Here is a 27,397-nt window from a genome sequence, read left to right on the forward strand (position 1 = left end):
ACAAACAGTTTTACAGGTTGAACAGGAATTACCAAAATGAACTCGTACAGGAGAGGAAAGTCTATAGCCCCACTTCTTCCCTTCATCAGCGGCAGACTGAACTGCAGATGTGCTGCTACCTCCAGCACCAGGTAAGAGATGCTGAAATCCTGGGTGGTGTGTGGTGTTGGGTTTATTATTTTAATTGCCATTGAAAAATCATTAAAAAAATGTGTTGGACATTTGTGTCACTTTTGAGAGATTTCCATTTCAAGTTTTCAAGTTGACTTAATGGCGAGCAATTGGCTTCAAATTTCACTGTTCTATATATATATATATATATATATATATATATATATATATATATATATATATATATATATATTATTTTTATTATTGACATCTTAATTTTTTTATGATGTTTGAAATCATTCCGAGTGGTTATTGCAAACACATCAATGCCAGAGTTCAGGAGCTGCTGTACTCTTCACTTCCACATCAATGCCAGAGTTCAGGAGCTGCTATGCTCGTCAGTTCCAGTTGCCTGCAGTGGGCTAGAATAGCCAAGAGTCTTTATAGAAGTAAGACCAGTGCCATACAGTGATAAGACACTTAAGTTTCCTTTTGTTTTGCTGGCAATACAATGCGGTGCTCTAGATGGAGCTGCTACTTACAAATATGATGTCACTTTGGCTGATCTAGCCTCCTTTATAAATGTTTTCCACAGGAAAATCACAGCACAGTGTAATAAAGCACAATGAAAGCATGATAAAGCACAGGTAAGCAGTGTAAAGAACAGCGAGGTATAATAAAGCATATTCATAAACATGGCAAACCAGGGTAAACTATGATACAATACATGCATTGTGTAAGCATGGGAAAAGCCTGGTAAAACTGCTAAAATACCGCAGTATAGTTTTATAAGGGCTGTATGCAAAACCTAAACCCTGATTTGTCTCTGGTCCAGGTTCTCAAATGGCATCTTTTCAGCCAGGTGCAGACCACCTCAATGAAGAGGTTGATGTTTATAACAGGGCTCCTGACCATGGCTATGAAGACTTTTCCACTGAAGAAGGGCCCTGTGCTGAGCAGCCGACCCCTGATCCAATGAGAAGCACTCATGCACAAGCTTCCTGGCTGGCCGGTGACCTCCCACAAGGTTTACAATCAGAGGGGGATTTTGCATCTTCTGAAAGTAGCCAACTCAGACAGGGGGCACAGATTAGTGGAAACACAAATACAGGTAGTGGGCTTGCCCACAGAGGGACTGCATGGTTCACTAATGCAGATAATGCTCAGGATGCTGGTGAGAAGGCTTCCTCAGCAGTAAAGGCTGATGAGAACGCACACTTGACTGCCCCTCACGTTTACCCGAATCGAAAATTCTCTTATGACCCTTCCAAACCAAGCAAATCCACAAGATCAATGACAGTAGTTCAAGTAAGTGGTTTTTGGTCCCGCTTGAATATAATGGTCATTTTTGGGGGTGGTTAACTGTTAATAATCATCTTACTAAGCCACAGCAGCTAAGTGTACATGATTGGACAGAAAACGGTCAATTACAAACCTGTACAGACACGTTAAAGGACGGTGTAGTTTTTCCCCCCTTATTTAATTCAAACCATGTTCTGTTACCATGTTGTGTTACCATCTCCAGAACCCAGCAGGAGTATAAACTTTTTTTTTGTACACTGTTAAATAATATTAAAGGAAAAGATTAAGAAACATAGACTTATTTTGCAAGATGTTTTTTTTTTCATAGAGATAAACATATTTTTAAAAAACTTGTGTCCCAGATGTAACTTTTCTTGAATATTTTAAACCGTGTATTGTTCCTCTCTGAGATGCTCTCTGTGGGTTTACAGCCTATTACTCAACCAGTTACCTGTCATTCAGTTAGTAATCAAATGGTTGATTCATTGAAGAAGTGCTTGCTCTGAGTCTGTAGGACCCGTGGCATATCACACTAGTGCAGACCCCGCAAGGAAGCAACGAGAGAGTTGCTGCATTCTGCACGTCACTTACTAAGTAAGAAACAGCTTTTTAAATAATTGCTGCTTTTTTTTCTTGATTCTACTGATATTTGGTGCTTATGGAAGTTGCAGGATCAGCAGCCCTGCAAGCTAGAAATCCTCTCTGTTTATACACAGAGCAGGGAGGGCAATAGCACAGACAGAGGAGTGCACCAAAGGGAAAATGATTCCCACTTAAGGAATCGCCACATCTGCAATTCAAACCCACCCTCTCCTTTCGTATATATTTTCTTTACCTTCTAATTTTCTTACCTATATTATTATTATTATTATTATTTATTTCTTAGCAGACGCCCTTATCCAGGGCGACTTACAATTGTTACAAGATATCACATTATTTTTACATACAATTCCTCATTTATACAGTTGGGTTTTTACTGGAGCAATCTAGGTAAAGTACCTTGCTCAAGGGTACAACAGCAGTGTCCCCCACTGGGGATTGAACCCACAACCCTCCGGTCAAGAGTCCAGAGCCCTAACCACTGCTCCACACTGCTGCCCACCTATTTTCCACGTTTGACTCATTTCCTTGCCAACGGGACCCGCTGTGCCAGTGTTGTGTTGCTTGTGACTCTGCACCTTGTATCTCTCAGAATCAAGTCCAAGTACCCTCATTCCGAGCAGGAATCCAATCCTGGGATGATCTGGAGTCGCATCACTCAAGTGCACAAGAAGCTGCTTAATAAAGCGCTGCTGAGCGTGTGGGTGCTCACAGACTGGCTACCCTACCAACTGATGTACACTACAAGACGTAAGTAAAAGAGCTGGACGCTGCAAATGACAGTGCAGACAGATCTGGCTTACTTTTCTTTTGCAAATGACAGTGCAGACAGATCTGGTGTACTTTCTTTTTCAAATGACAGTGCAGACAGATCTGGTTTACTTTCTTTTTCAAATGACAGTGCAGACAGATCTGGTTTACTTTCTTTTTCAAATGACAGTGCAGACAGATCTGGTTTACTTTCTTTTTCAAATGACAGTGCAGACAGATCTGGTTTACTTTCTTTTTCAAATGACAGTGCAGACAGATCTGGTTTACTTTCTTTTGCAAATGACAGTGCAGACAGATCTGGTTTACTTTCTTTTTCAAATGACAGTGCAGACAGATCTGGTGTACTTTCTTTTTCAAATGACAGTGCAGACAGATCTGGTTTATTTTCTTTTTCAAATGACAGTGCAGACAGATCTGGTTTACTTTCTTTTTCAAATGACAGTGCAGACAGATCTGGTTTACTTTCTTTTTCAAATGACAGTGCAGACAGATCTGGTTTACTTTCTTTTGCAAATGACAGTGCAGACAGATCTGGTTTACTTTCTTTTGCAAATGACAGTGCAGACAGATCTGGTTTACTTTCTTTTTCAAATGACAGTGCAGACAGATCTGTCTGCACTTTCTTTTTCAAATGACAGTGCAGACAGATCTGGTTTACTTTCTTTTTCAAATGACAGTGCAGACAGATCTGGTTTACTTTCTTTTGCAATAGTTCTGGGAAGTTCCGACTGCTGAGTCACCTGGAAAAGTGCTTAGAACTCTTTGGGCTGCTTTGAAAAGCCCAGATCCTTATCAGAGTGGATGAGTGTAGTTCCCATAAGAGGAAAGGACCTAGGGGAGGGACAAGGGTGTGGTTTCAACCGAGGGACTGCTGTGATACGAGTGATTTATGTTCCTAAATAAATAAATTATGTTCCTTCACTTTTTATTCTAACCTCCAGCTGATAGGACAGTCCAGAACTTCATAGAGCAAATCATTGATGACATGCCGGTAATTCAGTCTGCCAGGAGGGAGCAGTACGTTCTCAAGCTGTGTCATTCAGATGAGTTTCTACAGAAGTAAGCTGCTCTCTTGCTGAGTAACAGGACTTAACGAACCCAGAGAAGTCTTAAAGTGACTTAGCATTTCAATGAGTTTAATTGGTGCAGAGTTATATAAAGAACATGGCCTTATTAAAAATAATAGGGAACCAAAAGGTCAAAAGCCCTGAGCTTTGGTGGCATTATTAAAATCTTAACCCTTTGATTGACAAATCAAATCCCCAAAAGAAGAAGAAGAATAAGAAGCTTTTGTTTTATGTAGGTATGACTGTAGTTGCTCTTGATATTTAAATATATAGAATCTGGACACCTTCATAGGAGCTATACGTTTATTATTATTATTATTATTATTATTATTATTATTATTATTATTATTATTAACATTGTAATTATGTGTAAGTAACTACTATGTAAATACACAGTAGTTAGACACTTAATGTAAAGTGCTACTACGACTACTACTACTACTACTACTACTAATAGTAATAATAATAATAATAATAATAATATCAAAGTGTTTGAGTGTGTCATAGAGATGCTTTTGACATTGTTAATCAAAACAGTTAGGTATTGTTATTTCATTATTTGTATTTATTTAATTGAACACCTATGACTGAATTTCTTTTTTTGTTTTGTGTTTTTGTCTTCAAGTGCTCAGACTTTGGAAAGCCATGAAATGATTCAGATGTATCAGAAGTTAAACACTGAGATCCAGTTAATGTTAATGACACGTGGTTCTTATAAAAGGCATTTGGCTCGCACTGTAAGTTTATTTATGAAAAAAATAAAAAATTGAAATAATACTGGCTTTTCACATGTATAGTATTTATGTGATGATGGATTAAACAACACATTGGTTTAGGAGTGAAATAACAGGAATTGAAAAAAGACTCCCATTGCATGGCAGTTTGATCCATTCCTGGTTTTACTATGAGTGTAATAAGACACACCTGAACTTGTTACCGATACACTGTTGCTAATCAAACTTGCATTAAAACCTGGAATTGGATTCTTATGTCCATCCCTGTTATCTGCTTAGATTCACCTTATATCACATCCTGGTGACTCTGGTATTCCTTACTCTTAGAGCACATTTTGCATTTCTTTACCATTAGGGGCATTGATCTTATTGAACAGGACTTCCTGGTAAAAGTCTAGAGTAGCGCTTTATTTTAACGGTACTTATTTTAACCCCCCCCCCCCCCCCTTCATTTCAAGGCGTTTGTAAAGACGGCATTCTTGTTTTAAGAAAGTGTAATGAAAAGTGTTCAGTCTATCCAAGCAAAGCGTGCTGTAGAATCTCCTTTCATTAAAAAGCCCTAGCTTTTACTATGCCAGTATTTCTTGAAGATACATGGATTGTTATCAATGCCTGGTCTAACTCTTTTGATTGCTTTTCACAGCAGGAAGATGACAGGTGCCCGTTTCATTTAAACCAGCTGTTGGGGCGAGCGTATGTATTGAATACGTCAAGGTAAGAGAAGTGCACGCAGTGTCTAGTGATGTGCATGAAGCAGCACACTGAATATGAAGCAATAATGCAGCACAGACTGCAGCTTTGATTTGAATAGATGCTCAGTCCAGATTCTCCAGACAAGCTCAGAGCAGCTCAAAGCAGGTAAAGACAGATCTAGAGAAAGATGATATGAACTCAGTATGGGAGTAACAGAACCCAGAACCACTCAGAACACCATAGAATAGGAAAGGAACATTAAACAAACTGTTTTAATGAGATCTGAAGCTTACTTTTCAAGGAATGTAGTTCTATGTATCAAATACTTGTTAATATGCATTAAACTGTTCCGGACTATTGTATTATCAAACGTTTTTTTTTACTATCTAGCTTTAGTTAAAGGTTTGATAACATAGCCCACTACTATACTACCTGTCTAGTTAAGTCCTGTTTACCTGTTTTCTCAGTTTGTACTGTAGGCTTAATGATATAACCAAAACAGACATTACATTTGTTCTCCCTTAGACAAAGCCTTGAAGCAAGTTTAAAAAAATACAGAGATGAAGTGGACCAGTTGATGAAAAGCAAGGTTTGTGTTAAGCCCTATTAAACAATCTTTAAGGACAGTGCAGTGGCACTGTACTGGCAAATCAATGGATCAAAATGAAGGGACAGTGTTAGAACAAGGGCAGCTGTACCACTGTGCTATGAACCATGCTTTAAAGATACTAATCAAACCCTGGATCTGCAGTGCCAGGTTAAAATAAAAATATGTTCCTTGACTTTCAGTTTGAAAATGGCCCAAAATGACCCAATAGGCTGCCCCTAATAAAAGTGTCCCATAGTAAAAGCATTGTGAAGTGTAATAAAGCATAGTGAAAGCATGGTAAAGCATAGGTAAGCATGGTAAAGAATAGCGTGAGATTGTAAAGCATAATAAACACGGCAAACAGGGTAAACTATGCTACAGGAAATGCATAATGTAAGAATGTGAAAAATGCAAAAATACTGTGGTAAAGTATATAGAGTAAATGTGACATCCAACTGATTTTGTTCTTGGTAGTTTTGCAAGCTGACTGTATAATACATACTTGGATAAATACAATGAGCAATGAGTTTAATTGAATTGATTCACATGTGTTCTTTTTCACAGTTTGGCTGCAATGTGAAGAGTATAATTAAAGAGGCTCAGACCATTTGCACATTGCTCTCGCTTGTGGAGACAAACGAAATAACAAACGCCGTTGAAGAGCTCCAAAGAATTCAACCAAGACAACTGGTAGAATTTCTTTGTTTTTTGAACACAAGACTCATGATACAGGTCATAATTAAAACTGGAGATATTTTAAATAAAAACATACAGTCAGGGCAGCACAGATTTCCCACCCTGACTGTGTGAAGTCGCCGATCTTTGCTGGGAATTCCACAGGGAGCATCGCACTGGCTCTGTGGATTCCACAGGGAGCATCGCACTGGCTCTGTGGATTCCACAGGGAGCATCGCACTGGCTCTGTGGATTCCACAGGGAGCATCGCACTGGCTCTGCTGATTCCACAGGGAACATCGCACTGGCTCTGTGGATTCCATGGGGAGCATCGCACTGGCTCTGTGGATTCCACGGGGAGCATCGCACTGGCTCTGTGGATTCCATGGGGAGCATCGCACTGGCTCTGTGGATTCCACGGGGAGCATCGCACTGGCTCTGTGGATTCCACGGGGAGCATCGCACTGGCTCTGTGGATTCCACGGGGAGCATCGCACTGGCTCTGTGGGTTAGGGAGGTTGCTGGATCAGAGGACACCCACTGACCTTCAGTTCTCCTGGGCTGTTGTGGGGAATTGCTGTAGTGAGGTGACATAATTGGACAAATGCCTTCTGGGGAATTAGGAAGCATTGCTTGTGCTTGGTCCATCATGTTCTCATCTCGATTCAATTTGCTCTAAAACGGAGCACTCCCTGGCTTAAACGTTTTTAGAAAGATTAGATAGAATACAAATAAATCAGAATTCAAATAACCCGAACAATTACAAAGAAAATTACATTAAAACAAACGCTGACTAACGTATTCTGTGCATTTCCAGAGTCCCAAGAAGATTTCCGACTGCCAAGCGGGTAAGACAACCATTCTTGTAGACAGAAAGAAATGAATACAAATGAACAGCATCTCTTATCAAGCCTTGCTCTAAAGGAAGAGCTTCATTCAATTAAGGGTTGAGAATGATAGAGGAGATCGAGATTGCAATGCCAAGGGCTGCTGTTATAATCTTTCCAATTAAATCTGATTTTATCGTCCTTCCACAATAGAAGCTCTTGAGGGGTTAGCCCCGTCGTTTTGGACAACTATTTCATGTTTCTGTGATTTACTGTCATAAAAGTCTTAGGAAGCTGACAGTCCTTCCATTCCACTGGGAGGAAAGAAACTACGGCAACAAAACGGTTTCACCATATTAATGTGTGTGTAGTGCTTGCAACCACCTGGTTACTGCATCTAAAATGAAGGGTTAGTTATAATATGCACTTTTTATTATTAATAATTGGCTTCTATTCTGGGACTCCCATGTTGTTGTGTGTTTGTGTGTTTTAGCTGTGGTAGCACTCTCCCATGTTGTCGTGTGTCTGTGTGTTTGTGTGTTTTAGTTGTGGTAGCACTCTCCCATGTTGTTGTGTGTTTTAGCTGTGGTAGCACTCTCCCATGTTGTTGTGTGTCATTGTGTTTTAGCGGTGGTAGCGCTCTCCCAGGCTCTCTGCAGACTCATCCAAATCTACTTCAGAAGCTTTAATTCAGACTTCCAGGTAGGGGAGGCCCTGTCGAGTCCTCCACAAGCGGAAGCAAAACACAATCCAGACCCGCTCAGATTCACTGTCCACGCAGCCTACCGGCTTCCATTGCAGTGGACTGACAGGTGAGACTAGCAATCGAAACGCCAGGATTTATTTTCAGTTTGTGTAATGCTTGTGTTCCTGCTGTGCCACGACACTTTTACATTGTTCTGGTGTTTTTTTGGTTTTTTTTTACAAACAAACAGCACCAAATTGTTGATAGCATCTAAGAGAAAACACTCCAGTTCAGTGATAGCATATAGATTTGGACCAGAAATCAGAAATCTGTAGCTTCCTGGTAGGCTAGTTTGTAAGTGCATGTGTCACAGTACATTGTAAGAAATATGATTTGTATGCTTTCTGTTCAAGGTTAGGGTTAGGGTTAGGGTTAGGTTTGGCTACAACATCCCAACTTCGCAGCAAGATCAACACAAGACACTCAGTGGCATGATAGAGGCAGTGTCTATTTGACGAGTTTGACAATATGTGAACATTAGAACAGTAAAATGACAAAACTGTCTGCTGTTTTCTTTGGAATTCGTTTTCTGTGTATTTGTCTGTTTTCTTTAAATTTCAATTGAAAAGATATTTACACTTTAATGGGTAATTTTGACATGCTTTAACAACTGTTTTCTTTTTTTTTCCTATTCCACCCATAGCTTTCAGTATTTTTCTGTGTCCTGTTCCTTGACGTATGCTGGAAAGGAATTATGTAAAACAAAAAAGACTGAGAAATTTTCTGTTGCAACGTCATTTTTCTACAGCGTAAAATGGAACAAGAAGTAAGTATAGCTCTGGGGGAATTCACCAGCACTATTCACATGTTGTCCTTTTTGACATATCCAATCCCATAGAAACCCATACAAAAATCATAACTAGCTGGACGAGCGAGAGTTCTTTCCCAGAAGTCCTTATAGATTTACTACCAGCCCGCACATCGTTCTTCTGAAGGCTCTCCTGACACTGTCCTCTCTTCCCAGGATCCGATTCCCTGTGGAGATCCGCAGCCTGCCCTTTGAAGCCATGTTGATGCTGAGGCTGTTCGGCTCCAAGCAGGGCAAAACGTCAGAGCCCCTAGCATGGGCAGCCCTGCCTTTGTACACCAAGCAGTAGGTTAAAGGAAGACTGTAAAACTGAAATACTTTAAAATCGGGGAATGTCAATTGAGTCATCACTGTTGCTCAGCTGTCTTTACTGTTGTGAATGAAACAGACCTAGAAGAGGGGGAGATGCAGGTCTGTCTTTTTGTCCAGCATCTATACTTGTCGTCTTCTTCTTCTTCTTCTTCTTCTTCTTCTTCTTCTTCTTCTTCTTCTTCTTCTTCTTCTGCACCTTCATATTCATCTTCTTCTTCACTGTCTCCTCCAGGATGCTGGTGCATGACACCATGCTGATCAGTATGGTTCAGTCTAGTGATTTGCCACAACTTGTGTTTCCTGGAGCAGCTGATAGCCAGACCCAACCAGCGGAGGTTATCCTTCAGGTAAGTTTCTCATGGTACAATCTGACAGTCTCACCCTAGACCTGCTCAGAGGACTGAAAGTCACGTGTTGTTTTTCAGCTTGACTTCCCGGGGGCCTCGAAGCAGGTTTTTGAGAGACCCGCTCCTGCTCCAATAGATCCCTACATGATTGTTCCCGGAGAGGAGCTTGTTAAAAAGATTTGTCAGGTGTCTGAGAAACAGTGCGTCACCCTGTAAGTACTGGAAGCTTTGTATTTAACTTATCCTGTGTGGGGTTCTTTCGGATAAGTTCTATTTGTTTATTTGTTATCACACCTTGTGGGGCTGTCTTACTGGTGCCCCAGGTTTTGGTACTCATCAGTGTTTTACATTAACCCATTAAGTGCCATTGTCCTCATTTGAGGACAGGCTGCTTTGTAATTTTTTTTAACCATTTTTAACTGGCATTAACCTGTCATTTACATTTTCTCTTTAACTATACTACTATGATAGAATTCTCTAATTATGTTAACTGCAAAAGTTAAATCTTAATGTAATGTATAAAATTACATAAATACAGCTTGTGTTCTGATTTTTTAAAGGAAAAATATATTTGGTACTTAATGGGTTATAACAAAAAGGAGCAGGTGAAACAGCCAGCAGACTAAAGCAGGGCGCCATACCAAAAGCAAACTTTATCAATCTTTTTCAACAGCCTCTCGGAAAATGAGAAACACTTTCTGTGGAGCAGCAGATTTCTTTGTCACAGCGGCATTACGTACCTGCCCCTGGTGCTGGGCAGCGCACCGGACTGGAGTCGCGACACCTTGCCGGACATATACAGGGTTCTGGAGAGCTGGACCTTCAAGAGCCCGCTGGAGGCACTGGCCCTTCTTACACCAAGGTACATTCTGTAGGAATCCTCACCTCCACTTGCTATATTAAATAGACTGACATGCATCTTATAAAGAACTAGGAACCCAAATGCATGTTTTCCCAGTATTTAATTTCTTACCTGATTAATATCCTGTTATGTATGTTCTGTGTAAACATCTGTTGTTTGGTTCATTATGACATGCTTCCTAATTATTTGAATTTGCTTCTGAAATCCAAGGCTGATTGTGAGGAAGGGAGGAAGTGGGGAAGAATATTACTGTTGCACTGAAGCCTATTGGTGAAACAGTCTGTATTGGATCCTGTGCAACACTGATATACTTCCCAGTCTCACTTCCCCATAATTAATCTTGAGGAGGCAATAGTTAGTAATGATCTATCCAGAATCGACAGCAGAGAATCAGACAGAGCGCACGATAAAAGCATCAATTTCTCTCATGTTTAGTTTACAATGGATCCTCTTGTACCCTGTTTTCTGGGGCACATGAATTGAACACACTCACTGCTGATGTTGTGTACCGAGGAACAAAAAACCAAGACACTAGATGGGGCTGTTACTGTATATCGCAAGCCTCTTTGGTACAGTGTACCCATTCTGTACCTGCAGGGTAGAAATGCGCATACATTTCTCTGTTCTCCTTTGCTGGAATGGTTGAGCAATTGAGTTCCTTCTGTTCAAGAACAAGGATGTAAGTGTGTCACCTGAGAACCCCTCACTCCTTATAAAAGTGTCCCATTGTAAAAGCATAGCAAAGTGTAATAAAGCACAGCGAAAGCATGGTAAAGCATAGATAAGCATTGTAAAGAATAGCGAGGCATGGCAAAGTATATTAAAAAAAAAACATGGCAAACCAGGGTAAACTGTGGTAAATACATAGTGTAGCTATGGGGAAAGCCTGGTAAAACTGCAAAAATACCATGGAAACTCCATTCATTGTGATGAAAATAGTAGAAACAAAAAGACGGTTGCTTGGTTGGCTGGTGGTTCTGTATCCAATGCTAGACAAATTAGTGTTGTTTCACAAGGAGCTATTCTGGGGAAGAGATGGTGCTACAGGTTTCCAACCCCAGCTTCAGAGCCTTGTAAATGGTTTACTCACCATTCAACTCCCTCACCACTCTGGCTCGCTCACACTTGGTTAAAAGCATGTTTTAAACAGGCACATTTAAACATGTTTCTCAGAGTGACTTGATCAGTTTAAGATTTTAAATAAGCAGCATGCTTACTGACACACAACATGAGCAGTCTAAATAGTTCTTGCATATTTCAGATTGTTTTCGCTTTATGAGCTTGAAGAAACCTGGAAGCTCTGCAGGTATTTGCTGTGAAATCTTATCAGTTATCAGTTGCGTTGTGTGCATAAAAGGAATAACCAAGATTGTAAATCTACATTACATTCCACACCGTTCCTTATCTTGTTGCCTATTTGTGAAAGTCCTGTCTCCCCAGTTTTCCAGATCAGAAGGTTCGTGAAGCTGCTGTGGGGCAGATTGAGACATTCTGTGATGAGGAAATAGAAGAGTGTCTCCCGCAGCTGGTCCAGGTAAGCAGCCGCTCCTCTTGAACAATGAAGCACATCTCGGTCTATTGGAAATACGGCTAACCCTTCAAAGGGAGGGAGCATACATGATGACAATAAGTGTAGCTGAACTTTATCACACTTTACTTATTCAATCCCAAACAGACAATACACAGTGCACTGGAAAGCCATTACAGAACACATTGCTGAATGGCACCGTGACGGGGTACTCCCCACCCCTGTGCAGATTATGTTTTGTGTTATTTTGTATTTGTTGTATTATTATTTAAATGGGCTGTTTTGTGTGTATTTAAAAACACGTTGTTTTATTGTTATTGTTGTTTTAAAATGCTCCATCCAGATAAAATCTTGAGAATGCGTGGCAACAGTGAATGCTTATTGATGAACTGGCTGTTGACCACGCATTTGAGAAACCCCGTGCCGAAAGGGGTTGATGGGTAAATTAGGTAACTGATAGTCAGTTGACCCCTCGACCACAGTATAAAAGACCTGCAGCTTTGGCTGAAGGGGTGAGCGTGTTCAGAGGCGGAACGAGACGTGAGTCGTAAGACAAGAGAGTCAATAGTAGAAAGCGATTGCTACCAGAGTAGAAAGCGATTGCTACCCGAGTAGAAAGCGATTGCTACCCAAGTAGAAAGTGATTGCTACCCTAGTAGAAAGCAATTGCTATCCGAGTAGAAAGCGATTGCTACACGAGTAGAAAGCGATTGCTACACGAGTAGAAAGCGATTGCTACCCGAGTAGAAAGCGATTGCTACCCGAGTAGAAAGTGATTGCTACCCTAGTAGAAAGCAATTGCTACCCGAGTAGAAAGCGATTGCTACACGAGTAGAAAGCGATTGCTACACGAGTAGAAAACGATTGCTACCCGAGTAGAAAGCGATTGCTACCCTAGTAGAAAGTGATTGCTACCCTAGTAGAAAGCAATTGCTATCCAAGTAGAAAGCGATTGCTACACGAGTAGAAAGCAATTGCTACACGAGTAGAAAGCAATTGCTACACGAGTAGAAAGCGATTGCTACCCATGCTGGTTTATTCCCGCACCATACTTGTTTTTGTTTCGTGCCTGTTTTGTTTGTCTGTTTGGCCGCTGTGCCGTTTTGTTTTGTATAAATGTTTCTTTTTTGTGAACACCTTTTTATTTGTTATTATTAAATGCACATCAGCGCTTTCATTTCCCCAGTGCTGTCTGACTGTCCGTTCTCTTCTGGGTCTGGCGTCACCACAAGCCAGCTTGTCACAGGCACATATAAGTATTTTATACAGTACAAATAATATTTATTTTTCTCTTAAATTAAAATATGTCCATTAGTAATGAAGCACTATACCTCTGTATTACATTACTGTATATTCATTTTTATTGTGTAATTCTATAGCCTGTAATCTGAAGGTTGGCTGATGTCCTTTGACAGTGGCAGTGCCCACAGGAGCTTCTCTACCTTTGGCATCTCTAATTAAAGGTGGCTTGACTTGTGTGTTCAGTCAAACTTCACTTATCAAACATGCCCTGGCACACGGGAAAGCTTTCAGCTAGCAGGCTTAAAGATACAGGGGAGTTCATAAACACCTAAAGAGCGGCTGCTGGAAAATCCTGACAAAAGCATGGTTTGGAAATGACCATGAATGGCACAGAGCATTAGCAATACATCTGAGAATGTTTTTAAAATAATGGGAAACATTATAAGAAAAGTTTGAGAACGAGAAAAGGCCATTCAGCCCATCGAGGCTCACCCCTTGTTAGCACACCATTTTCCCCTACTGGGGGGAACTCATCTAACAACACAGGATCTAGTCTCTTTTTACATGTTCCCAGTGTTTTAGATCCTACTACTTCACCTGGCAGGCTATTCCATGCATTTATAACTCTCTGTGTAAAACAGGGCTTCCTACCCTCTGTTCTAAAGTTACATTTCCACGTATGCCCTCTTTTATTATTATTTATTTCTTAGCAGACGCCCTTATCCAGGGCGACTTACAATTGTTACAAGATATCACTTTTATTTTTTATTATTTATTATTATTTTTTTGCACATTATTTTTACATACAATTACCCATTTATACAGTTGGGTTTTTACTGGAGCAATCTAGGTAAAGTACCTTGCTCAAGGGTACAGCAGCAGTGTCCCCCACCTGGGATTGAACCCACGACCCTCCGGTCAAGAGTCCAGAGTCCAGAGCCCTAACCACTACTCCACACTGCTGCCCTCTTGCTCGTACTTCTGTGCTAAATGTATTATTTTATTAGCTATTAATTAAGGACATTTGTCTCAGGTAATAACGTTAATAAGAATGTATATTTTTAACAAAACATATGTGTGTGATAAATTGTTTTATATAGTTGTTTTCTCCTAATGTGGTAATGTTTCGTGCTGTACAGCGTGTTTATCCTGTGCATTTAATGAACTGACTTGATGATTCTTGCACAACACCTAAAATGAATCCAAATATCAGTGAGGTGCTTTGGATAAATGGTTTTCTTATTGCTTGCATGCATCTGCCTTGAAATTTCCATAGGTTTTTTGAGGACATACCTGTATATACATTGCATGTCCTGTATGTGATATTTCCTTGTTTGTTTTCCATTAGGCTTTAAAGTTTGAGTGGGATCTGGAAAGCCCCCTGGTGAAGTTCCTTCTTGAGAGGCTGTTGAAAGATGTCCGGGTTGCTCACCAGCTATACTGGTAAGATTCTACCTGAGCCCTGCTCCTCTGGTTAACTGTGCACTTCTTTCAGTCTTTGTGCTTGTCTGCCCCTCGTCTGTCAAACAAGACTCACTGTCATGAGTAGGAGCTGCTCGCTTCTCCTTTCAGGAAGTTCTAGTGTGGCTGAGAATACATTCCCCATAACTCAATCTGTACCTCAAACCACCTGGAGCTATGAGCAGCTGAAATCTAGAGAGGGCATTGAATTAGACTCTGAATTCCTACCCAGAGCCCCTGCAGTTGTGAGATGTGGAAACAGCCTCATTGAGTATCATGGCCCATTGGAAAGCATCGGATTCACACATACTGTAGTTGCTTCTAAAACATTTTTAAAAAATCAATTTCAGGTCTTGACACCGGCTGAATTCATAAGAAGGAAGCTATCTAGATGAAAGGAGTTGGTCTGGTCACAGCTCAGGTGTCCACACACAGGTTTTAGGAACATAAATGAAATCTTGCTGCTGCCTGTTCTATAGAAGCATCTGGATTTTTTAGCTGGAAAGGGAAGCACACATTTCACAGATTTTACCTGTGATTGCAAACGTTTAGGTTGTACATTTCTAATTGCTCTTACAAAGCAGCGATGGCACTTTTAAAAGCACTGCACACAGCACTATACATAGGCGCTGTTAATAGGGCTGTGCTGATACCCGTACTTGGGATTGCCTTTAAGATGTATTAAAGGCGTTAATAAATCAATTTCAGAACAAGAAAAGCTGTCCTTCCCTCTCCTTTACAACTGAGTACCAATCAGTGGCAATTGACGCCCGCATTGAGTGTGTTAAAAGCCGATTTGGAGGTGAATTTTCCTCTCATCCGGGACGCGGACGTTATCATTGTCAGTTTACTTAAAGGCAGTCATGAGTACTAGTATGAATGTGAGTATCAGCACACCCCTGGTTGTTAACATTGTTCCAGAATATCTCCAACCCCCCCCCCTTGACTATTTCTTTAAATGCACAACAGCTATTTCACATCAAAACGGAAACCTCCTCTTCATGGCATGCTTGCTCATTATCTTTTCTGACTGAACCCTGAATATACTGTAGGTTGGTTCCCATTTAAACCCAACTATATCTTCAGTGCACGGAAGGTGACATTTATTTTATTCACAGTCACAGGCATATTTTATGTTGGTTCGTCCAACAAATAGATATAAATATTCCTGCCTTTAGATTCCCCACAGGCCGGCTGTATTTTCTGGGCCATTGAAATTGCAAAGAAAATAAAGCACAGGATCTTAAGTGACACTGATGGATATAACCACCCAAGCAGCTCACCTTCTAATGCAGCAATGGCTGTGCTTCAGATCTTATAAATGTCTCTGACTAACCTAGTGCTGTGAAATGCCAGAAATCAAGTAATACTGTTTAAATACACAGCTATTGTTGTTTTGAAAAGATACCCTTTGCCAGAGGCACTTCCTCAGCTGTTGTTCACACGCATCCATCATCTCTGTTTTAATGTGAATTTGCTTCAGGGTATTTACGAAAACCCTGCAAACCGTCTTATTCTTATAGGACGTGCTCCTGCCCTGCATAAAAATCAGCTTTGCCCTGCATAAAGTAACCGTGTTTGTTTCCAACAAAAAGTGTTTTTTAATTGTTGAGTAATTACATTTTTCTTCCTGCCCACTTGTCTTTCCATGATATTTGCAAACATTCTGAGTGATTCTTATTGTATTTTACAAGTGTGAAGGCACTTCTACCCAGGTTCAGGAGCTTCGCTTCAGTCGTAGTTGTTCTAGAAATATGTAATACAGGCTAGATCAGTCCAAGTGTCTTAATTAGAGTCAGAGCCAACACCATCTACTGATCGGCTACTTTGGTTTATATTTCCTTTTGTTTTCTTTGCAATACCCCACAGTGCACTAGGTGGCGCTGGTGCTTACTAATATAAAGACACTTTGGCAGATCTAGCCTACATTACATGTCTATGGCAGACAACTAGAACTGAAGAGCAGCTCCTGAACAAAGCATCTAGTGTCCTTCTGAAGACCTCCACACACCAGACCTGTGGCAAACGGATTTCCTTTGCTCTAGAAGACACACTAAACACAACACTAATAACCTCCTCGTCCACTGCTGTTCCAAAACATTTTTAAAAAATCAATTTCAGGTCTTGACACGGGCTGAATTCATAAGAAGGAAGCTACCTAGATGGTCAGTTCCAAACGCTCGCTTTGTGCCGTAGCCTGTGTGACTGTTCCCGTTGTCAATATCAGTATATTCTATCATACCAGGCCCCACGTCGGGGTGAGGAAGACTCAGCACACCATCTCTACAGTTATAACTAAACCTGTCATTGAGAGCTGGCTCTGCCCCTTTCCTGTCAGGCTGCTGGAGGATGCACTGGATGACCTGCATTACAGGAGCTGGTATCAGAAAATCCTCGCCGGCCTCCGCTTCTGTACTGGGAGTGCACTCAGACTGGAGCTCCAAAGCCAGAGGAAGCTGGTCAACGTCTTGGCAGAGGTGGCAGAGAAAGTCAGAACAGGGGATAAGCAAAAGAGAACGGTCTGTATCCAGGACAGGGCGGCCCGTCATTTTATGTTATCTTATGTTACAGTTGTCTTCTCTTGCAGGATTACAGGTCATCAACGGAATTCCACCAGGAGGATTGTTGGTTTATTTCTACAGTAGTGAGCACTTAGTAGAATAGACAAACAAAAACTGCCTAGCAATAGCAGAAGAAAACAAACAGTTTTATATACTAGGGGGGCCCCTACCCAGTGAACCTACAGCAATGTGAAATGTCTCCTTACAATCCCACCCCTCCTGTTGTTTAATGGTACACACGGTTAGCGAGGGCATTGGGGTTGCAGATTATGAATGAACAATAGAGCTGACACCAATGTAGTACAGTATGTGTTACATTGGGTAAAAGAAAAAAAAAAAACTTAACATCAGTGTTTATGTGAATAAAATCCATCTCCTGTAATAATAATAATAATAATAATAATAATAATAATAATAAACATTTTTATAATCTGGCCACTGTATAAACTGCTAGAAATACTGTAAAGAAAGATCAATTATCTTTGTAACCAAAACTTTCTTTTAGGCTGCCTGAAGGAAAGTATACTGTTTTTGGTATAGGCAATAGAAGATGCCAAATGTTAAGATTCTTAGCCAGTGTGAAGTTTAACAAAAAACGTATTTTTTGGAATGAATCATTTCTGTTCTTTTCCACAGGATATCCTGAACAAGGAAAAGGTCCTAATTGCCCAGTACTTTCAGGGAGGGAAACTGTGTTCCCTTCCACTGAACCCTGCTGTCGTGGTCCAGGGAGTGGACTCTGGTGTAAGTGGTCCTTCTTACCTGTGCTCAGATCCATTATTAGGCAAGACTGTCTCACATTTACCCTCCTCTATAGAAGCTAATAGACTCACACAAGACACAAACACACAGGTTAGACATGTTGTGAATGACTCGATATTTCCCAGCTCAAGCCCCCTGGCTCTGTAACAATTACAAGACACTTATAAAATTAGACAGGCGTTCTGACACTTCCTTCCTTGTAATTCAATGTCATTCTATCTTTTTTTTTTCTTTCAGGAATGTTCATATTTCATTTCTAATGCTGCCCCTCTTAAGGTCTCTTTTATCAATGCTAATCCTCTGGGCAAAAATGTCGATGTGATTTGCAAGGTGAGGTATGGCTTACAGAAAGTACAAATGACTCCAGCTGACCAGTCAGGGATGCATTGTATTACTGAACTATTCCCAAGCAAATACTGAACAGTGGTCCTGGCACAGCCCCACACTGGAATTGGTATGGTTCAGAATGCGAATGTGATGATATTCTACAGATAGATCTTAACATTGTAGCTGCAGCATCATTGCAGTTCCATTGCACTGCCATGGAAGATTTTAAAGTTAGGGAACCTTTTGGAATGATTATTAAAACTTGTACCTGTTTTTTTTATTCTACAATTTTCTCATGTTGCCTATGACTGTCCCTTGCTTGCTTTAACAACAACATCAACCTCTTAAATAGTGCCTCATGATGCCGACAACATTTGAAAGCTCTTTAAATCCTTAAGATCTGTCCATCTTCAGAAACTGCCATTACAAAATAAGCTCCATACCTCCCCAGCATCTCCTCACTCAGTCAAGTCTTAGTATCAGAAATGCTTGTCTTCCAAAGGCCTTGTTTAAATCTCAATCTGCTGTTTAGACGGGAGATGACCTGAGAAGGGACATGCTGGTGTTGCAGTTTGTCAGAGTGATGAACAGAGTCTGGCTCCAGGAGGGACTGGACATGTGCATGGTTATGTACAGGTGTATGTCAACGGGAAAAAGGACAGGTCTGTCATTGTGTATTCTCAAGCGCTTTTAGTGCACAGTCCAAAATAAAGGTATCAGAATGAAACCTAAATACCCTTCAACAAGTTCACCATAGTAAAAATACAGTCAGTTACAGTTTTCTTTTATCTAGGGCAGCAGTGTGGAGTAGTGGTTAGGGCTCTGGACTCTTGACCGGAGGGTCGTGGGTTCAATCCCAGGTGGGGGGACACTGCTGCTGTACCCTTGAGCAAGGTACTTTACCTAGATTGCTCCAGTAAAAACCCAACTGTATAAATGGGTAATTGTATGTAAAAATAATGTGATATCTTGTAACAATTGTAAGTCGCCCTGGATAAGGGCATCTGCTAAGAAATAAATAATAATAATAATACCATGTATCTGCCATGTGTTTACCATGGTTTTCCATGCTTTTACCTTTGCCCGCTTACCTGTGCTTTACCATGAGTTCACTGTGTTTGGGTAGTACATTTTTACATGTCTTTGCCATGATATACCAGCATAAACGTTTGTAAAGATAGAAGTGAAAGAAATAGAGGATCCCATGTACACTCATAAAGTACTGTATGTATTCCATGATTAGGACGGGTGAATCACCCGGACGAGCCCACACGGTTCACGTGAAATAAGCAGTGAATTCTGTGTATGAGTATTCTGTTTATAAAACAAGTACACTGTATGGAAAAATAAAGTATGTTTACACTTTAAATCAAGCTCTGCTAAGCTTGCTTTGTAACAGTGTAATTCACCATGATTTGTAACAGTGCAATTTGCCCGGTCATTCTGCCGTTGGATTTGAAGGAAGGTTTCTTAGATTCCAAAATGAGATTCAGTATGGATAGTCACTTTGTAAAGTTGAATTAAACATGTTATCACTAGAACTCTTGCTGGTTCATAAATATTTATTTGCAATTATTGTCAGAAAAGAGGGCAGGTTACACATTACTTTAGATGCAACATTCTTGCACATATTGTGTTCCTATTCAGGCTTAGTTGAAGTGGTTCCAGATTCCATAACACTAGCCACAATCCAACAAGAACGTGGAATTAGAGGACCATTGAAGGATGGTACACTGAAGAAGTGGTTTCACTTGTGCAACAAAACAGCAGAGGACTACGAAAAGGTAGAATGCAAGCCTCTCTCTCTTTCCAAAATTCATGTTACCCCGCAAGTTACACGGTAGTTGAGTTTTCTTTTCACACACATTCAGGCCCTGGAGAACTTCCTGCACTCGTGCGCTGGGTGGTGTGTTGTCACCTTTGTCTTGGGTATCTGTGATCGGCACAACGACAACATCATGCTGAAACCTACCGGCCACCTTTTTCACATCGACTTCGCCAAATTCCTGGGGCATGCTCAGAGGTTTGCAAATATAAAAAGGTGAGTGCACTTTGGGTGGTGGTAAATATGAATGATACTTATGGCCTAATTAGGCCAAAGCCTGAATATGTGTGTAATTTGGTCACGTGACTAAGTGGAATTGTCTTTTGGCCTAAAAAACGTTTTAGTCGTTTAGTCAGTTGACTGGTTTTACAGCATGACACAAACATACATTATATCTGTTTAGCAAGAAAATGGAGAAACTTCCAAAAAAATTGTAATGTCTAAAACAAAGAAAGAATTGGCAGTCTAGTCTATATTAAACAGAACACCCTCTTAATTATCTTCCAAAAAGAGTAGGATTTTAAATCCAAGTGCTTATGCGTCCTGATGTGACGGGTTGAAACAGGGTACTGTGCACCTTACGGAAATCCAGTGATTGTCTCAATCATTTTGGTTTGGTTTTGTTCTTAAAAATAATAAATTTTAGTTGGATTATTATGATTTGTAAGATTTAATTTAAAGTTTTACAACACAGGGTTTCACATTTTTCTCTGAACGCAGGGACCGTGCTCCTTTCATCTTCACCTCGGAGATGCACTACTTTCTCACGGAAGGAGGCCGGAATCCTCAGCGTTTCCAGCGCTTCGTTGATCTCTGCTGCCAGGCCTACAACATCATCAGGAAACACACCCAGCTCTTCATGAGCCTGCTGGAGCTGGTGAGACACACAGGGCTAGATTCACAGAGCTACTTAGTCCAGGATTGATTCAGATTTATGGAGCCACCATAGTCATTTATCCATTTATTCAAAGTGACATACAGAGACTAGGGTGTGAACTATGCATCAACAACTGCTGCAGAATCACTTGCAATAGGACATCTCATCCAAAGGACGGAGCACAAGAAGGTTAAGTGACTAGCTCAGGGTCACACACAGTTAGTCAGTGGTTAAGCGTAGATTAGAAACACAGACTTCCTGGTATTTAGCCCTCTTCATTAACAACTGGACCTACAAGCCCGACATGCACTGGTAGAGATGTTGCTTTTTCTGAAACTCCCCTTTTAATGATTTAAACAATATTTAGATCAATTAATAAAACCTCATAATATATAACGGAGGCCCATGGTACCTCTTGAATGAGGAGATAACCTTTCAGCTGTGGCCGACTGTAATAGTACGCAAACTTCACCAGTAGCTTATGGCTTTATAAACAAATACAGCATTCTGTCACGCTTTCATTTCTTATTTTCCTTGTCTTAAAGATGCTGACGGCTGGCATGCCAGAGCTGAAAGATAGTCAAGATCTCCAGTATGTGTGCAATAACCTCAGACCCCACGAGTCTGACCTGGAAGCAACAAGCTACTTTACAAGGTACACTGCATGGTTCCAAACCCACTGCTTTCAGATGACAAAAGCCATGTCTGCCATGTAAAACAAAATCAAGTTTAAATCTGGATCCAAGACATTGGTACGAATTCCCCACATTGATGAATCTTTCTTTTTTTTTGTATTGACAGTAAAATAAAAGAGAGTTTGGAGAGTGTTCCTGTGAAACTGAACTTCTTCATTCACAGTATTGCACAAGGAGCTTCCATAGGGAGGGAATCCAAAGTTGTTCAGGCAGCTCTGAATCAAACTAACAGAGCAATTCGAGAAGCCTCCATTCTGGGCTATTGTGTAAAGGGCACAGACATTGTAAGTCTCCCAGCTTGTTTATGAATATGTGTGTGCAGATTGCCATACAAATACACACACACACACACACACACACACACACATATATAAGAGCCCACTTCCCAACGTTTTGATATATTTAACATGCCTTTGTCAAGGGAAAGTGTGTTTGAAAACAAACAGTGGAGGTATGTCTAGGCTTTTAATGCCATGGTAACTATACTCACTTATTTCTATTTAAATCTATTAGTGTGTTTGTGATGTCATTTACTACATAGTTAATGATGTAACAATCTATTATTCCTTTCTATTTATCCCTTTAGGCATCGTAGTATTAAGTCTATTTATCCATTTATTTTCCTTTATTCTTCTGTATTGTACATTTTGTCTTTAAACTACAAATTGTAGGTTCATTCATGTTATGTTCATTTTATGTAAAGTGTTGAACTATATATGTGTATATATAAATGTATTTATGTATAAATTTATGTTTTCAATTTGTTCTAGCTTTATTCAATGCAAGTAAAAATAGAGAATGGAGTTCTCATGGCCGAGAAGACGTTCAGTCAGTTTGATCAGTTCCATAACAACCTACAGAAGCACTTTGTGGAATCTGCTCTTCCACAGTAAGGAACCCATTCTGTGCTCTGCATCCTCCTGCTAGTTCTGTGTATCAGTAATGTATGTCCGGTGTTTCACTAGATTGAATGCATGATAATCGCAGATAGGGATGCTACAGTGATTCAATTTAGAGATTAATCTTAATGATCAACGTGGTATAAATATCACAGTTATTGTGGCGTGACTAAGTGTGAATGGCCGCCGTGAAGGTCCTTCAGGGCAGCATATGGTCTGCAGTGTTGTGTGTGGGGGGGAATGTGTACAGCTTCACCAGGACTGATTTTGGATAAACTATTCCAACCCACACAAACAGGGAACATTGCTCTTGAACACGTCCCCTTTCTTCTACTTGAACTTGTGTGACCTCACCGCTTGTCTCATGTGTTTCTATCCGCACTTCAGATTTCCCTCCTGGTATCGGTTATCATTCACGCCCAAGAGACGAATGAAATTGCTGAATGATTATCTGAAGGAGCTGTTCACTGGGCCGTGCAGAGGTGTAAGTACAGAGAGGCGAGCTTCTACTGCTGCAGTGCTGTCTAACCTGTGCTGTGCACCTAGAATAACAAAACAGATTGAAGACAAAACCAAGACATACAATCTGCACTCTAGCATGTCTGTAGTCATATTCACTATTACATTTAAACATTCCCGTGGGAGAGCTATAGAAATCATAGAAACTTTCTGAGGGAGAAATCCCTGCAACCTCCCTTGTCAAACTTGCAGCTTGTTAGTTTTAAAATCTTTGTGGTGGGCAACAGTGTCTGCCAACTGTTCATGGTTGGCCAGCTGTGAATGTTGATAATGTGGGCCAGTGGTGAGCTGTCAGATGTTTTACTTCATCAGTTGCTACAAAATATGTTTGCTAACAAAAATAGGATTCATTTTTTTAATTAAAAATGTATATTCTTATGTATATTCTTATGGAGAGGTCGGTCACTTATGAAAAAAAAAATATTGTTCTGCATCCTAAGTGTAATACCGGTTTCTGTATTTGTTCCTGAACTGTAGTACGTATACATTATATACATCACTGATAAAAGAAAGAAGCAAGAGGAGTAAACAGAGCTCTGGCACAAGGTGGTAGGTTTTGTCTGGAAGTATATGCTACCAAAGAATGTCACCAATAGTGTTGCCAACAGAAACGTGTCATATCGGTTTAGTGTGATAACCAGCTTGAAGAATCTGTCATTCAGCCAATCACTCTTCTGCAGAGTGAACTCGTCTGCAGGCTTTTCCTGGATGGTCCTGAGCAAGCCAGCTTACTGAAACCCACCCCTCCAGGTAAAATACACAGCTTCCAGTACCTGCCAGGCTGTCTGTACTAAAATGATATACTGTATGAAGCATTATTTCAGGTGGAAAGTATAGCATGTACAGCACACATTTCATGTCAAAATAATAATAGTCATTTTAAGTAAGTGTTGTTTTATTTCAGGTTGTCACTTATCTGCACTGGTAATATAGAGCAATTCCTAATACAAATACTGTTCATAATTATCTTTTTTTTTCCATATTTACCTTCCAGGCCGTGGGAAGTTCACATCACACATACAGCTGTGTATATCACATGAAGATAACAAGCTTGCTATACTAGTGAAGCACATTGAAAATATTGTATGTCTATGGCTGTGCGTTTTTTTTTCTCTCTTTGGAATTAAATATTTAGCATAGCAGCTAGTAGGGTGTGCATGAAGGTGAAAGTTGAGTCTGGTGACTCCCACAGATCCTGAGTGAGGAGGGTTATGCTTTCATTAGTTTCATCCCCAGAGCATTTATTGGCCAGTGCTGAGAGCCAATGAAAAGCCAAAGAATATAGGACTTCCCCCACGCCTGGTAACATTGCCCTCTGCCAGACAGCAGCAGCTCCACACAGTCTTAAAGCCAGACATAAAGGAGAGTTTAAGCAGAACCTAAACAACTTTTCTGCGAACGTAAAAAAAAATGGACACAACTAGAACTTTCATGCCATGTATTATTAATGAACTCGGTTTTCCATCCATGCCCTTGTAAAAGTATCAAAATAAAATTTCACAGTAATTTTGCAGTTTTCCTATGCTTTTCCCCATGGTATTTATCATAGTTTACCACATTTTTTAATGCTTTACTGTACCTCTCCATGCTTACCTATGCTTTACCATTCCATCACAACTCTTTTATCCTTTGCTATGCTTTTACCATGGTACACTTTTATAAGGGTAAACCTCTGAACAGGAGTCTTATTTATTGTTCCTCAGAAATGCCCAGACGGTTCTGCTCCGGATGCCTGTGTTAAAACCTGCCTCTTACCAGACCCTGGCTATGACACCAAGAAGACGACAGGAGTGGTTAAACACAACTTCAACCCAACGTTCAACATGCTTGTAAGTGACTCATCCTTTTAATGAATTGCAGCAATGAGGAAGGCTTTCTTGAGCGGATATCCGCTACTTTGGGTAGAGATATGAAAAGTAGCTTAATATAACTCCTAAAGGGGTAGGCTACAGTATGCATTAGACAGGTTTATTATAGACTATCTCTTCTTTTTGATGTGTGGTGTTTTACATACAACAGAAAAAGTATATTAAAGAACACATTCATTTTGTTTATGTTTTTTCAGATTGAATACAGGGGCATTTCTTATCTGCAGGGCCGTGTTTTGAAAGTCACAGTGAAAAGCACTCAGACATCAATCGCAGCCACAAACATACCTTTGGGTAAAGTGAATCTCAATCAAGACATGTGGTATCCACTGGGGGACTGTTCAGTATGACCAGCACTCCACAAGTAGTAGTTGTAGTAGTCACAGTAATAGCAGTTGTAGTATTACCTGATCTAGGTAGATAGAATGGGTAATAGCTTGTCCAGGATCCTAGGACTGCAAACCCTAGCCCCACTGACATGTTGTAACAATGGATTATATAATACTAAATCATTTAGAACTGAATAAAACAAAGCATAGCTCATAAAATCACACTTCATTTCTAGATAAGTTATACACTTTGTCAAAGTAGCAGTTGTCGAGAACTGTTATAATATCTATCTATCTATCTATCTATCTATCTATCTATCTATCTATCTATCTATCTATCTATCTATTAACATAAAAAAAAAAATGTCTTGAAATGAGTTGCTGTTACTTCCAGGTACCTTCCAGGTACTGAGATGTAGGTTGGGACTAACTGTAATCAGACCATGGATTTAAGACTTTAAATGTAAGATTGTTTTTATTTTTACAAACTTTATTTGGCTACATGGTGTTAAAAATAAGTCCAACTATGCACTGGTCTATGAAATGTGTTTTATTTGGTATAGCGAGTGAAGAGCCGTTTTTAAACCGCCCTGCATTCGTACTGCATTGACACGAGTAAGATCAGCAGCTCAGGAGAGGCAGTGCAGGTCTGCTCAGTTGATGGACTGCGGATTTGCCATGTTGAGATCTTCTAGCTGAACCACACGTAAATGAACAATGATGCGGGGTCAAGACTGATGCCTTCCTTAGAAAGCAAAGGGACCCAGCGGTATCCTGAAAAACAAAACAGATGCAAAGTGACCAGAAGGAAGTCTTAACTCTGGAACCGTAAGCTTAAAGCTTAAGATATTACAGAGTGATTTTCTTGAACTTCAAAATGGTTTGATGAATATGGTCTTAAATATCATGCTATTTGGTTCGGAGAACATGATACAAAATACTAGTTCAAATTTTTCTATTGTTACTTGTAATACTACACCATTGGAGAGAGTTGACACTTTTAAATATCTAGGGGTTTATAGTGACACAACTTAGATCTGACACCTCTTGTTGTTGTTTAAAAGAACTTCCAGTTCCAGTACTTAAAAAGGCCATGTATATGTACTGTGTAAATTGAATGTGTACTTTGTGTATTGTCTTGTCATTATGTGTTTTTATTATTTTTATTTTTGAAACATGTAACCTGCTGCTGTACTAGTATGCCTTTGAAAACGAGCTACCTGAAGCTCATATGGCCTTCCAAAATAAAAAAATCCATCAAATTATTATAGAAAATAGAAACAGCTGCTGTAACACTGCCAGTATGGGCTAGGAACACCAAGGTGCAGGGAATGCAGTTTAAACTTAGGACTTAGACACCAATACATTTAAATGTTCAACCCAATCGAAAAGATGAAACTGCAGCTTCCTAAGGTAACAAACAAAAATTCCTTCTTCTTTTACCTGGGTTCATGCTGGTAAGATGCAGGGTGTACTGAGCAATGAATTCATTTGCCATAATTGCATTTTGATCTTCCACAATGAAGCGCACCAAGGCTAGGTCCGGCACCTGTATGGCAAAGGTCATGGTCTCATCCCATCGCGGACTCATGGCTGTTCAAAAAGTAAATAAAAAGAGGCAATATTAGGAACATAAAAAGATTTACGAACAAGGGGAGGCCACCCTGCCCATCGATGCTCGTCCAGTTCCAGAGCAGCTGATTAACCCCAAACGTTTGTCAAGTGGGGTCTCAAAGGCTCTAATTGACTCAGCAGCAGCAACACATATCTTTAACCCATTCCGTCTTTTAATTGGACTTCCACTGCGCTAGTGGGATTGGATTCAATCTTCACAGGAGATCTGAGTGAGTGATTTATGAAGAGGTCTGGAGGCAGTGGTGTGAAACTTCCCAGTGGAAATCTTTTCTCATTGTATTCAATCTATAAGAGGTTGTTTCGTCCCATACAAATTGGATTTAAGTAAAGCAGGCAAATGTTTGTGCTCATGCTTTTATCAGTTTGATGTTTTTCTAAGTTTGTTATGCACTAGTTTTACCAATTTCATTTTTAAAGTTCCTCTGC

The 27,397-nt window shown here is 40.2% G+C and overlaps 2 protein-coding genes across 6 annotated transcripts in view; one reads left to right on the plus strand and one right to left on the minus strand.

Moving 5' to 3' along the window:
* On the plus strand, positions 1-26,823 carry pik3c2g (phosphatidylinositol-4-phosphate 3-kinase catalytic subunit type 2 gamma). 5 transcript variants are annotated; one of them, XM_059027692.1, is made up of 33 exons: positions 1-131; positions 947-1,419; positions 1,928-2,007; positions 2,606-2,763; positions 3,726-3,843; positions 4,477-4,588; positions 5,229-5,299; positions 5,804-5,867; positions 6,432-6,557; positions 7,360-7,390; positions 7,998-8,181; positions 8,758-8,880; positions 9,079-9,207; positions 9,467-9,581; positions 9,660-9,793; positions 10,255-10,443; positions 11,884-11,977; positions 14,562-14,656; positions 17,013-17,193; positions 17,872-17,979; positions 18,235-18,327; positions 18,857-18,986; positions 19,972-20,108; positions 20,196-20,365; positions 20,870-21,026; positions 21,572-21,681; positions 21,828-22,005; positions 22,492-22,610; positions 23,008-23,104; positions 23,820-23,889; positions 24,134-24,236; positions 24,843-24,968; positions 25,205-26,823. In XM_059027692.1, exons 2-33 carry the CDS (start codon positions 955-957, stop codon positions 25,245-25,247), a joined length of 4,110 nt encoding a protein of 1,369 aa, XP_058883675.1. In that variant the 5' UTR covers positions 1-131; positions 947-954; the 3' UTR covers positions 25,248-26,823. The 5 variants fall into 5 exon arrangements, 4 of the variants coding, with proteins under 4 accessions (XP_058883675.1, XP_058883674.1, XP_058883676.1 ...); XM_059027691.1 differs by having other exon boundaries at positions 24,134-24,222; XR_009329210.1 differs by lacking the exon at positions 24,134-24,236 and having other exon boundaries at positions 25,205-25,344.
* Positions 26,028-27,397, minus strand: part of LOC117414633 (1-phosphatidylinositol 4,5-bisphosphate phosphodiesterase zeta-1-like) — a 35,548-nt gene continuing 34,178 nt past the window's right edge. The window contains exons 9-10 of the mRNA XM_034024388.3: positions 26,780-26,929; positions 26,028-26,110 (exon numbers count right to left, since the gene is read on the minus strand). Coding sequence (XP_033880279.3) covers positions 26,028-26,110; positions 26,780-26,929 — 233 coding nt within the window. The remainder of the gene's footprint in view (positions 26,111-26,779; positions 26,930-27,397) is intronic.

This window comes from Acipenser ruthenus, chromosome 7 (assembly GCF_902713425.1).
Source record: "Acipenser ruthenus chromosome 7, fAciRut3.2 maternal haplotype, whole genome shotgun sequence".
Classification (NCBI taxonomy): domain Eukaryota; kingdom Metazoa; phylum Chordata; class Actinopteri; order Acipenseriformes; family Acipenseridae; genus Acipenser; species Acipenser ruthenus.